General features: G+C 32.3%; 1 protein-coding gene across 1 annotated transcript in view; it reads right to left on the bottom strand.

Moving 5' to 3' along the window:
• DCLK3_1 (Serine/threonine-protein kinase dclk3) overlaps positions 1–15,109 on the bottom strand; it is a 48,403-nt gene that overhangs the window by 16,701 nt on the left and 16,593 nt on the right. Inside the window, exons 4-8 of the mRNA XM_035730765.2 lie at positions 13,427–13,890; positions 11,835–12,345; positions 8,684–9,338; positions 4,958–5,335; positions 842–1,104 (exon numbers count right to left, since the gene is read on the bottom strand). Coding sequence (XP_035586310.2) covers positions 842–1,104; positions 4,958–5,335; positions 8,684–9,338; positions 11,835–12,345; positions 13,427–13,890 — 2,271 coding nt within the window. The remainder of the gene's footprint in view (positions 1–841; positions 1,105–4,957; positions 5,336–8,683; positions 9,339–11,834; positions 12,346–13,426; positions 13,891–15,109) is intronic.

Genomic DNA, 15,109 nt, shown 5'->3' with positions numbered 1-15,109 from the left:
CGACGGCGAAAAAGGCTGCAAGAGAAAGAGACATGAGACAATTATATGATACAACAAAGAAACTCGCTGAAAGTTAACGTAAACCAGGAAGGCTATGTAATCACCAACTTCTACCAGCCCCACTGAACCCACCCAACATTGGATCAGCATGCATGGGCCCCACAATCAATTTTGCACCGCCAACCACTGAAGAGACCAACATGGCCATCAGACAAATCAAGAGTGATAAAGGAACGGGACCAGACAGCATTCCAGGAGAGGCACTGAAAGAAGACGTAGCAGTAACTGCAAAGATACTCCACATTCTCATCAGCAGGATTTGGGATGAGGAACAAGTACTAACAAACTGGGAAAAAGGACTTCTGGTCAAAATACCAAAGAAAGGCGATCACAGCAAGTGTGATAACTACAGGGACATCACTCTTCTCTTAATACCAGGAAAAGTCTTCAACAGGGTATTGTTAAACAAGATGAAGGACTGCGTAGACGCCCAACCTCGTGACCAACATTCAGGATTCCATAAGGATAGATCGTGTACAGACCAAATCGCAACTCTACGGATCATTGTGAAACAATCAATTGAACGGAATCCATCACTTTACATCGACTTCATTGACTACGAAAAAGCACTTGACAGCATAGACAGAACAACACTATGGAAGCTTCTTCGATACTACGGCGTGCCTGAGAAGATAGTCAATATCATACAGAATTCCTATGATGGATTAAACTGCAAAGCCGTGCATGGAGGACAGGTCACAGACCCGTTCGAATTAAAGACCGGTGTCGGGCAAGGTTGCTTACATGTATGTATGTATGAATAAAAGGTAATCAAACTCACTTTAATAAATTCCATAACAAGCCATATTTCACTTGCAGTTTCAAATTCCTCATATAAACGTACAATATTTGGATGACGACAATGATGTAATATATGAATTTCGTTTAGTAACATGGCTTCTTTACCCGTAAGTTTACTTTTCTCAATTATTTTTAAAGCATACTGATCATTTGTATCCCGCCTTTTTCCTAGTTTGACAATAGCAAAATTACCATCACCTAGTTTACGACCAACTTGATAACGTTTCGATAAATAATCAGGATCTTTTTGTAATAAAGAAAAATACAAAGTAATAGAAATTATTGATTTAGCAGTATTATGAAACATTGAGAATTAATGTTTAAATCTCCCCATGTAAGTAGAAGTCCTAAATGAAAGTACTGAATCCCTACGTTTACATACTTTCATAATCATCACTTACCGGATCTCATTGATATTATTTTATCTTACTTTTATGTAGACAGCCTTTGTGGATTATTACCAAGTATGTTATAGTATTTTGAACCCTTGTTTTAAGTAAAAGGCTAGCCTAACATAGCTGTGTATGCTTGGTTCATCAAACTATTCATTTCATATACAATATTTTAAAATACTTGGTTCTATGGTGAAGCTAAATGGCATCTTCAATAGTTCCCAACATACTAGGGAGTTAATAAATCTTTGTAAAGCCTTGTACTTAATTCAGAACCCAACCACAGTTGACGCTCAAGCATTCGACGATTTTAAATAATAGTAGCAGGAATTTCTGGTTCGAAAGTGCTTTATATCTCGTTGCTTTAAGCATATGTACTTTGTGAAACATAGGATATGATGCCCATAACATGCATTCCTTCACTTTCGTTCGATTTCCGAAAAAATATAACAATTAGTTTAAAAGTCATTGTTAACAAAATACAAGTTAAAATCATCCTTGTTATGGGATTTAATTATTCACCAGAAATAGTTTAAATTCCTGGGATACGCTAATTGTAAGCACTAAACTCAATAACGTTTAGGATTTGTATATTTAATATTTGAGGTTTACCATCATTTTACGTAACTAAGAACAGTAAGATGAAGCTCAGCAGCTGAATAAAAGAAGGTAAAATCATTTTTAAAATGACAAACATTGTAAGATGTTTTTGAAAGAAATAAAGGCTGAGAAGTACTTAAAAACTTTAGACTAGGTAGGTAAAGCATCTGATTATTGCGATAGGATACGTAGTGGAAGTATTTAAGGAGATTTCATTGCTTCATTTATCGTAATTTTATCGTATTTTTGGGCTTCGAAAAATTCGAACTCTTACAATCAATCACTAAGTCTGTACCTTCTCGTACACTAACATTCAACGGTGAGAAGCCTTACGAACTAGTTTAATTCCTGGGGTAATACACATTTTACAAACTTCACAAATACATCCCTGTAGAAACAGCGTAGTTTACTACCGATTTTGACCATTCTACCCATCTTTATATACTTTTAACAAACACAAACGTATGTGATATATGCTTCATATCAAGCATTCATAAATTTTTAGTGAAACAGATGATCTATGTGGTTTCTTCAGCTGGAAACTTTATTTACCTTTTCAGACGTCTCGTAGATGTTTGTCACTTATACTCAACATATAGTCCGTTACAAATGCGTGTTAAAGCAAGTTGGCATATCACATCAACAAGATAAGATGAATTCAACAAGACCAAGAGACCAAAATGATGCTCGTAACAGTGAAAAAAACAACTAAATATCGGTGAATACGGTTCAAAAGAAAGGGATAAATTCAAGAAATGCAATGTATGATATAAAAGTTAGGCTCGATGTTCTGAGAAAGATGAAGAAGGAAGGCTCCTAAGCCGCTGCCACTGATTCCGAGACATATCATGCAACGCCACCAGTCACAAAGATTACAGTTTCCACACAGATTCATATCAAATAGTTTCCCTATTACAACGCGAATCATTCCATCAGTTAGTGATTTTACTGACTGATGTCATGTCATGATTTGGCCGCCCTTAGCTTTCTTTCAGCCTATTCCTACTCCCGCAAACACTAAATTCTGAGGTATTTCAAAGCTGGACATATGTAATAAATACCCTAACCACCTCATTCGGTGATTTCCAACCTACTGGGTTTGTTTCATTTACGAAGGTCCATAAATTGTTTACCAAGTACAAAGAAAACACTGTGAAATATTCATTTACAGTTTTCAGGACAATTCTGTGCGACAGAATAATTTACCCTCACATTTCAACTGACCAAAATATCTTAAGGTAATCAGTTAGTATATGAATAAATATTTATGTAATAACTTCAACACTTGAATTTAGTAAACAGATAAACTCCATTTATTGACAATATGAAACAATTTTATCGACTCCTGTGCTTCAGAATGTTTACGAATAAACTCAATATTTTCTTTCTTATGAAATATAATCCTTTTTAATTGGTAAAATATAAATTTCAAATGTGCAAACTAGTTTTAGTCTGTTGATTTTTTGTATAAAATTGGGCATAAAAAAGAAACAATCATAGCATACATTTCATAGTAAATATAAAATAAACTGTAATTTATGCCATGTAATGAGGATGTTTATAACAGGTTTTTCCGTATTTATTTATATTTAATGCAAATCATAGTTAAATAAAATACTTGAAATCATGTATGACTGAAGTTCATTAACACAACGAATACTTAATATTATTATCATACAATAAACTATTTTGTGATAACACAATAACAAAAACACTAGAAATAATAACATAACAATACGTAAATTAACAATTTATGTAAAATAACTATTTTTTGTTTTGAACATCTACTAATATAAACAAAAGATGATTAGAGTTATACTTTAGATTGCTATTTGTCAAACAATATTACAAACTGATTGAAGTTAAACATGTAAACCATCGGATGACAGATCAATAGGGCGAGACTCTAATTTATGGACGAGTCAATCAGAAGCGTTTTAGGGATTTCAAGGTTATGGCCCCAACTTCAGTGCTTAATGCTAACGTACGATCGGTTTACAGGGAATTTTGTACAAAACGTGATAATTGAACGACTATAACATATAAAACGGCGAGACTATAATTTATGAACAAATCAATCGGGTATAAGATAACAGATCTCAGATTTTAACGCGAAAGCCTTTCATACATTTGGCCAACTAGATTTCTGGCACTATAGCTGATGTCAGTTCGTGATGGAAACCCCATATATAATTCTTAACTAAGGTAAATTATGATAATTATCGCGAACTGGATAAAAAAGCACCAGTAACACTGACTGCAGCCAGGTACTACAATGCATACGGATATTTGAAGAGCGTACAGACTCATACATAGGCCAGTTTATGTGCATCGTGTCATTGTCCACAAGTGGCATTTTGTGTACTCAAAAACCGGTGTGACCATAAACAATATTGAAGCTATATGGTCGAGGCTGGAAGAGTTTTTGAGACTTTATCATGGCTCCAGAGGCTGACTATTCTGTAGCCGTACGGATGATTTCCTCTACTACATGCATTACGATCTTAGAACCTCTTCCTAACCTTGACAAGTTTTTGAACCACGTATAAGAAGTGTATCCTCTTTATCTCCTTGGTTGTTTATAATATATTTTTACTCCATACTGACTGTTTGCTGATTGGCTAATATTTCTCAAGATCACTTAAGATTCGTTCAAAGGTCGTCCATAATTAGAGTCTCTCCGAATTGGTGTAGAATTCTATACTAGGACGAGACAACTGTCTAATATTTCCTAGTTTTTGGAAATTATTCAAATAATATCAATAAGTAATATGAAGTATGGTATTTTAAAACTAGTTACAGATACTATGACTAACTACTTAAAACTATCGAATTTTAATCATTTAAAAGTTGTACATCAAACGATTGTTAAGTAATTTTTGATCACATAAATTTGTCCTATTACTGTTAAATACTTATGAATTAAATGTAAGTTATTTAATATAACACGTTTATGATAGAATCAGAATGATTCAACTTATATTCTCTTGAAATAAACTCAAATAATCTTTATGTTTAAATGATCTGTGAACAAATGAATGATATATAGGTATATGAATATATGATAAATACTGGAGATTTTAGACTAAATATTATTATCATACCTGAAACATATGTTACTCCAACTGCCGTATAAACTGATTTCAATTTATCATTATTTGGTTTTTTAAATCCACTAACTGTAAAACAATTTGCAACTAATTTTTGTTGTGTACTATCAGAAACATCTAATATTTTGACAGAAGTGATATGATTAATATTAGTAGCAGCAGTTGTGGTAATGTTATTATTAACTACATCTGGTGCGTTTGTATTCAAATTTTGTTGCGTTATAATATCTCTGTTAGCATTACATCTAGTGATATCATTGTTATTCTGTTCTGGTACTGGATTTATATCTTTATCAAATGTTTTGTTCATTAGAATTTCGGAGGACTTTTGTTTTACATTTAGAAGACCATGTGCAACGGACAATGATTTTTCTGTAAGAATAAAATGATATTCGAGATTTATCAACAAATAATAATAGAATAAAGTTTCGTTAAAAAAGGTATTTATTTGAACCGAATTGCTTTGACTTCAAGTGAAGTGATAATTTGAACAAAGAAAACATTCCTGAAGAAATAGCCATTATAAACAACTGATCTAGTTTGTTCCATATTTTTTTAATAATTCATATTTCTTTAACTAGAGAAATAGGCTAGTTGATACCTATATATTTGTACATCATACCATATATTATTATTTTATCGGCTAATGAAGATTTAATATGGTGTTTCGAGTGATAAGGATCGCGTATAAATCCATTTATAGTTGTAAAAATTATTCGAATATGTACAAACATTATTCATTGAAGTACAAAATTATCTAGTTGTTAAATTAGATTCTACTAAGTAAGATGAAGAGATAAAAGTAGACTGATCTAAGTTTACAGTCTACACAGTTGAATATAGAGTATATGTTGAATTCTAATTAAGAACGAATGAAACAAAATGGTAATTAGCCACTTCTACAGCTTATTATACTTTCATATGAATAGATTCACAAAAGGTAACTTGAAATTGTTAAGCAACTTTTTAATCCATAAATTATTAATAACTTAACGATTACACGTACATCGTGTTTTACCTTATCTATAGCCCAAAATACTATTCATGACAGATGAAGCAAACAGAACAACTGACAAATCCACATATATTTACTTCCATTTTTAAATTATTCGGTATTAAAATGTCTAATCAGAAATTATAGGTCATTTAAAGTAACTAAATCAGAAAGTTACTTTTAAACAAATTTACTGATACAGATTAATTATTCTCTAGATTTTATCATAATGTTTCAACATTAACAATATGTTATATTTTACCTCTAGATGAGTTAATGTAACATATTACTATCTAATGAGATGTAAGATTGCAAATAATTTATTATCAGTCAAAGTTCCTACAACACCTGTATATGGTACTTTCCTCTTCTTATGTAATAACTAAAATACATTTGTCAAAAATTAATGATATGACTCCAAGTAGGTTTTATATAAATATCATGGAATTTTATTGAGTTCTATGGTGTAAGCGCCTATTATTGAAGGTATTAGGTTACTCAACATATATATTATTTGTATCAAAGGCTTGACCGTAATATAGCAATAAAGATAATATTAGCAATGAGATTTGCTCAAACTTCCGATCGCGTTCAAGTTATTGACTTCCATCATACTTCGTAGGTTGTTCAAAACCCGAGAAAGATTGACTCGCGAAGAGCAGGCTGATTTTCGTTCCAGTCGAGGATGTATTGGTCATATCTTCACTCTTCACCAAATGTTAGAACACCGTCATACTTATCAAACGCCAATAATCGTAGTGTTTCTTGACATCAGGGCTGTTCTCTGAGATTGTCTATGGAAGAAGGGTGTGCCTGAGAAGTTTATTAACATTTTAGAAGCCCTATATACAAACACCCCAGGTAGAGTGAGGGCATACAACCACCTTTCTCCATTGTTCCATTCGAGCAGTGGAGTTAGGCAGGGTCACCCAATCTCACCATTCCTTTTCAACTTTGCCATCGATGACATTCTGCAAACAGCTCTGATGGGTGTAAGTAATGGTGGTGTGGATCTGTTGCCTGAAGAAAGACTTATCGACCTTGAGTATGCGGATGATATTTTCTTACTGTGCGATAATGCCCAAGCCATGCAATCCGCACTTAATCAGTTGTCAGTCAATGTCCGTAGGTACGGTATGTAGTTTGGACCTTCGAAGTGCGTAGTACTTCTACAAGACTGACAGGATTCTAATCCTATACTCACTCTGGATGGTGAGCGGATAGAAGTAGTCGAGAAGTTCGTGTATCTGGGTAGCTGCATAAATGCTGGTGGTGGCGTGAGTGATGAGATCAATGCACGTATAGTGAAAGCCAGAGCGGCTTATGCCAATCTGGGCCATCTTTGGCGCCTTCGTGATGTTAGTCTGGCTGTAAAAGGTCGGATCTACAACGCGTCGGTGATAACAGTTTCGCTCTATGCTTGTGAAACCTGGCCTCTCCGAGTTGAGGATGTTTTTGGTCATCGCTGTCTCCGAAGGATTGCTGACATCCAGTGGCAACATCATGTTAGTAATCTAGAGGTTCGGCATCGTGTGTTCGTGCACAGGTACGATAATCAAAATGGTTTCACCATCTTGAAACATCGACTTCGGTGGCTTGGACATGTTCTCCGAGTGTCGTCTCACAGAATTCCACGTCATGCATTTTTTGCCGATGCTGGAACTGGTTGGAAAAAGCGGAGAGGTGGTCAATGTTTGACATGGTGTCTTGGTATGAAAGAAAGCTGCAAAGGACTGGCTTCTGTTGGTCCTTCACGACTCCCTGGCTGGGGTCCTAGAGATGGTGCGACACAGTGGCTAGAGACGTTATCAGATATGGCTCAGAATAGAAGCCAGTGGTGATCGTGCTGTAACCTTCTTTTACTTTATTCATAAAAAGTGGTTGTACCTTCCTTAACTGAAAGATTTCTTCTGAATGTTCCTTTCCGTTTCCCCCATTATTATGATTATTATTATTACACTACCTTACACTAATCCATTCTTTATTGTTCCTCTTTTTACACTCCTCACCTTTTTTTCTCTTCGAATTCTCATTGTTTTGTGTGGCGCATATATATTTGGTGCTCTCTTGTACCAATAGTTATGTGTTCAAATGATAAATAATAATCTAACAAACTATTGACTGTTTCCTGATTATATATTATTACTAAATATGGTTTATTTTCTGTTTACTTGCTGTGTCATGTAAATCATTATTCAAATCTAATTTTACTCATCAAACTTGTATAAAAATATTTTAACCATTTTGAGTGGTATTTTATCACATTGAACATACCATAGTAACTATGGAACATAATATACATGAGCTACCGAGTTTAGGTAGCCAATAATTGTCCAAGAGACATAATATTTGTATCATTACTAGTAAATGCCTGGGTCATCCCGTTTTTGAAATCCAGGACTACATTTTATGTAGTCCTTGCTCAAGTATGTGCATCTTCTGCTGATTGCCTTAATGTAGCCACTTCGTCACAAGATATTTAGAATAGTTGGGTTATGCAATATATTATAATCACAAAATGAATTCATTATGCCTAATTCATCGTATATACACTGCAATTTGACGTTGAACGCTTTCGTTACTAATGCGTATGATAAACACGAGTTGTCAGTAATGTGTCAATAAATCACATCAATTCTAACATAAATAAATTTGTACATATCTTGTTTATTCATGAACTTAGTAAAATTATACTCGAAATCAACCTAAAGGATTCAACTACTTACTTTCGGCTGAAATTTCCGTTTGAATCCCAGGTGAGTGATTATTTTTCGTGGCATCCGAAATATGATCCATTTTCTGGAGTTTAGTTTCTATCTCTATGTTGTTGTCTTTATCACTAATAATATGATTTTCATGGATTTTGGATTTATCAGTGATTAATATTGATGTGTTAATGTCAACTAATGATTGTCCATTCTCAATAAATCCCTTATTACTGCAGTGATTAGTATTATCATTTGTTTTTACATTATGATTTGACTGTAATAACTGATGAGATTGTTTACCAAATGTGATATTGCTGATGTTTCTTTGTGTTTTATTGATGACACTACTCGTGTTACCATCTTTATTTTTAGTAATACTAGATGCATTATTATTAGTGACCGATGTGTTTGTTTTCGGTTGTTGATTTAATTTAAATTGTTGTGCAATGAATGACTGATTCGTTAATTTAGAAGAATGCTGTATTAGCTCCTCTGTATGTGGTCCAATCTTATTGATCTGTGCATTATTATTATCAATAGCAGTAGTATATGTATTCATGGTTAATTTGGTTGAATTATTATTTAGATTTTGGACTTTATCTTTATGACAGTTAGTTAATGTCAAAAGATCCTCCTCTTGAGTTCTAATTTCTAGTGAAGTTCGATCAGCCACCTGGTGAATTGGAGGAAAAAAAGCGAAAAGATAAAATACACCACGATATTTTTACTCTATAACTACAGAAAATACAAAGTAAATAAAATAGACGTATTGTTTATAAGTTATTTGTAGACGTCAATCTAATGTACTGCTAAATCAATAGTTCCAGATTTATCAACCTCGATCAATTTTAATAACCACCTAATCACTATGACATTAGTTATTTTCATTAAGTGAGTACAACGGTTTGGTTACCATCTAGGCTATGTTGATAACTAATTAGAATAAAAACAGATAAACTATTGACGTATATTTGCGCTAACTTCATGAATCATTATTATATATAACATAGTTTTGTTGTAGAAAGAAAAATGTGTTAATATCAAATGTTATTACTCGCAAATGTCAGTTACATTAACTACATTACGAAAAGATGGGTGTTTTTAATCATGGAGGCCTGTAGCATTGTGTATTCAGGGATATTTAAACTGACTTCCAGTAACGGAGGTTTACATGTTGAACGCCATCTTTAGACTTAATTTATCTATTCAGAAACACGGATGAAATATATTTTGTAAATTTCCAGGATGTTATTTGACTAGATAAACGAGGTTTCTTTTGTAAATTGTTTCCAGTGAAAATATTAAGATCTGCCAGTGAAACGTATTTTAGTGGAGCAAACGCTGGTTCACTGAATAACTTCAGTATTATTGTGATTCATCTATTTTACATTCAGTTAGCCATCGTAAATATAATCACCTAATTTTATAAAGTCTAAGAACTGTACATTATCTAGACAAATATTGGAAATTATTTTCTTTAAAAACGTCGAAGTGTCATATCTATCTCTTACAGACAGATAAGTGATTTAATTTAACTGGTGTCAATAGCATGAATAACAAACATTGTGAGATGAAGTGAATTCACTTAATTTTGTGTGTTCTGGATCCTCGACATAAACAGAGGGAAAGTGGTTCACCAACTTAACCTAACCAATGTGTCCAAAAAAGGTGTTTTGTTTAACTGAGCAATAACTTAATGATGTAACTTTTATAATTTTGCATCTTTTTGGGCAGATATTTCTATCTAAAACCTTCACAAACATTCTTCTACCTATCACTTTAGATTTGAGTATTTAAATGTCTTCGTCATTCATCATAGTTACGTTTTCATGCCTGTATTATAGTTTTTAAAACAGGTAGCTTAGCTATTTTTGTTAATACTCAGAAATCTATTAAGTTAGTATCAATTAGTCTTTTAAATATCTGTCTTTTATAATTTTATTTATTATTGTCTCATTAAAAGTATTATCATCAAAAACATTTCACTACTATTTACACAACTTATCTATCACTTTCACTCTCCGACTAAAACTTTGGACAGGGTCCTTGTGGCTGATTGTGTCAGAACCTGTCTCTGACTTATTACATCCACACACTATGAACCAAACTTGGATTATTGTGAAAATCACATGTCAACACTATATATTTGACATCAAATCAGATTTATTACGTACAAAGTTTGTTTAGTTAGTGAGAGATTTTAAGGCACACATAATCAAATATATTCACTTGATTGAGTGATTACACTAGTTGGTTAATCGTCTTTTCAGGGATTATTCATAATTGTACATTGCTAGTTAAATCGAAATATTTTGCAAGAAAATTTGTTATTCAAATGTAAGTGTCAGCTATGAGAATTTTTGAAGAAATTGTAAATTACGATCAGAGATTAATCCATACTACTAATAAATACAGGGTGGAAGGTTTTATGTTAACGATTCAAGTAGAACACAGTATCAATGAATCACTAGCCTGGTATCCAATGGTTTATATATTCAACTTCAGTTGATTTTGTTATATCCTGCGCAAAGTCCTGAGCGAACAGTATTAAAGTCTCCATAACTAGGAGGACAGATTTGTTCATTATGTGTCATAGGAAATAATGGTTCACTAGCTAACATCATTTTATGATGACACTTTCAAATTATGTGACTATCTTCACACAACCTTATCATTATATTAACTGTTGAGCAACTCACTTAAAAAAATACTTCATTCTGACATATAAATAAACCTTAGTCTAGTAAAATTCATATCAATTCAAGGGAATTTTAAATAAATAACTTGACTTAAAGCTATTTACAATTCCATAGATCACAGTCAATTAGAGTGAAATTAGAAAATTAAAAGCACACTTAACTTCTCATTATTTACTTAATCAAAATCATTGAAAACCAAGTGAGAGTTGTTCCCAATTGTATTAACTAATTAATTCTGAGTGAACGCCTTGAAAAAAGAAAATCATATCTTCCAGTCGAGTGAAAAAACGGTTAGCCATATACACAAAGATTTTTAAAAAAAACCATCTATGAATTACTTGAACCAACATTTACAACCAAGGTCATCTCATAATTCTTAATCAACTCAGATAAAACTTAATTAATTTGCTATTTTTTATAAATAAGAAAACACTTAATTAGCAATACATTATTTGTTTCCATCTAATTACTTTATCAACATAGTGATTTTCTGGTAATTTATTTTCTTTCATAGCCAGTTCATGACGACGATTTTCAGTTCGTTGAAGAACTCTTTCACCAATCTGTAAACAGTTATGATATCTTGATAATAGTTTACTTAAACTATCCGGTTTTTTCAACTGATGATTTCTATGTTGTTGTTGAAGTAGTGAAGTTGACAATAAAAAAGGAGAATGAAAGGGATACACTGGAATTTGATATGATTTCTGTTGATTTCTTGAAAGATTCTGTTGATAAACTGAATAATAGAACGGTGAAAATGATGTGACTGAATTCACATGAAGTAACGTATTATTCATATCGTTATTAATGTCGTCCGGTTTTAATACTTGAGGTTTTATTAATTTTTTTGAATTGAAAGTGTTCTCATGTAATTTTATACTGGATTTATTACTTAATGATAATTCTTCATAGAATTTTTCTGGATGAAAGGAATTATTCTCCCCTACATTTGAAGGAGGGGAATAATCTACTTTAAAACTGAAAAGAAAAGAGACATAAAAGAAATATTTTAAGAAAGAAAATGAGATCAAGTTAAAACTACACTCCCATCAGATTCAGATGTGACATTCGCCTAATAAATTGATTTATTCAGATTTATTCGATATCAAACATATTAATTCTTATTTTTTGAAATTGATGCTATAATGTCAACTTGAAAAATGGTACAATTTCTAGAAACAACTACGGAACTTATCCTGTCTCATTTTAATGTATCAATTTGATTCCGATAATGCAATGGGAAGACAAAGGTTATCAGGATTATGTGATATATTTGCGAAATACATTTCGAACAATCTGATCCTATATATACTTGTTAAGACATTTTATATCAAAAATAAAAGGTCAACTAGACAAATTAAAAAGTAAGTAGAAACAAAGATAATAATAACGTACATAAAACAATGTGAAAAGCATGATCGATAATAAATCAATGTTACCAGGATAGGTTGGGGATGAGAATAAATCGTTTTTGAAAATCTAAACGTTTCACTTTCTGTACAGCCAAGGCTTCAATAAACCTTAGTATACGCCCTTGAAGGCTTTTGTACAAAAGTGCAAAGGCTGACCTGATATCGACATTATGACCGGTCTCAATCAACTGTTTCGCAATGGAGGAAAATGTTTGTCTATCCTGTGGCCTTATTTAACCATTATATGTCCAGCCACACTTACTTTCAGATCACGATTGTTCCCTCCTATGTACGTGTTTCCGCACATACATGTAAATTGATAGACACAATTGGGATGTGACACAATCACCTACGTACTACCTTCCCATTGCATTATCGACATTTATCAAGGGGACCAGTTACTAATTTGATTTCTTTTCAGAATTGTAAAAATTGAACTTTTCAAATCGCATATTTTAACTATTTAGTGGCTTTATAAGATCAATTTTAAGTCATACAGAAATTTATTAGTGGCATAAAAGTCATTATTAAAGACTGAAATTTCAGCTTTCCATGATCATTAACTCACATTTGAGAACTAAATAATAAATTATAGTATACAAATGATGTATTACAAAGTAAGAAATTTACAAAATCTCATAGCATACTTTGAGTAATTGTGATTTGGTTTTACATAATCAGGATGTTGTTGAGGGGAATTGATTTGTTTTAGCAGTTTTGAATGAGTTTCTATAGTTGATAATTTATTTGATTTATCTTTAATAAAATTAATAGAATTATTTGTGGATGAAATAGATTGTTCTCCATGAATTTGCTCTTCATCAATTTTGGGTAAAATGTTATTATTAATTGTTAACTCATCAAATCCACTATCTTTTTTCTCATTTTCTATAAATGATTCGTTCGACGAATATTTCATATTGGAAATGATATTATTTGTTTTCAATGATAATTTTTGCTTTGATTTTGGAATCTCAAATAATAAATGCTTGTTTGCATCAAACTGTTGACTGGATTTTGTTCCAAAACCTCGACTTCGTAAACGACGCTCCCATTGGTAAACTACACTGGATGGATCAGGATGATCTGGCCAAAATTCCGATAAAATAGCCTATCAAAATATAAAAATACTTCTAGTAAGGTGTGAATTTTTCGCACTTCTACAATAATTACGCTTTCTATAAATCCGACATTTCTGTTTTACAGTTTATAAATAAAAGACGAAAACGTTTACAAACAACTAACAAGTTTCAGAAAACAATGAACTGACCGTAAAATGAGTTCCTTTTCACTAACGTATCATAGCAGCTTTCAAACAATATCCATAATTCATAATTATCAACAGAATAAATATCAAGCACATATAGGGAGAATAGAGAATTGGAATATGGCAATCAAAGAGTGAAAATTCTACTGTTGTTTTACAGAGGATAAATTCATATTGTTCATGAACAACAGCCATTAAAACAAAATTTCATTAATACGGCTAGCCAACGTTATAAATTAAGTGACAGTATCTTATTCCCAGACTTAAGGATGGTGAGTAGATGAAATATGATGTGAAAACAAGGTTTGTGCAATGAAACATCAATTGAACAAGATTTACTTTTAAACGTTCGTGCAGATCAAATACTAGACCGTTTTAGAAAACCTTTGTTCATTTGATCTATTAATATTGATGAAGATAGAGCAAACCTGCTTATCAAGGTCGGATAACTAAAACGATTGATAACTAAATGAGAACCAGGCATGAGAAAAACCTCAAGTAATGACAGTCTCTATCATAACACTTTTTTAAAAATTGGAATACGGAGGTCATGTTGTTCACGGGATTTAAACTTAACTGGCGAGAAGTCCTCTTTTTACTAAAACTAAATGACTATCATCAACAGTTTTTGGTTTCCAACGTTCAGAGAAACAATCATGCTATATGGATTCTATCCTATATAACTCCCAGCCTTAGCGCTGCCGATGGAGAGTTAAAACGAGTGCTGAATTAGGCAAAATTGTTGCTAGATTTATGAACAAATCGCAAACTAAATGATGTGTCAAAGGTGAATTGAAAAATCCCAACTCAATATTCAGAAAGAAGTGTTCTCTGTCTTCCTTTTATTCTTAGTAGAGTCAGGGTTTAAAGCTCCTGAAGTGTCCCAAAGCAATGAGGATTCGTTACCAATCACTATCTTATTCTCTATAATTACCTAGCTGGAGTCGATCTTTGATCTTAACTATCTTTTAAATATCTTTCATTCCATAAATTTATTAATAGCCTGTTTAAACTTAAACAAATCCTATGGAAATAAAGATTAGCTTGTTTTTTTTTAACTCCA

This window comes from Schistosoma haematobium, chromosome 1 (genome assembly GCF_000699445.3).
Source record: "Schistosoma haematobium chromosome 1, whole genome shotgun sequence".
NCBI lineage: Eukaryota > Metazoa > Platyhelminthes > Trematoda > Strigeidida > Schistosomatidae > Schistosoma > Schistosoma haematobium.
The sequence above is the reverse complement of the archived record's forward strand: the minus strand, read 5'-3'. Positions and strand labels throughout refer to the sequence as shown.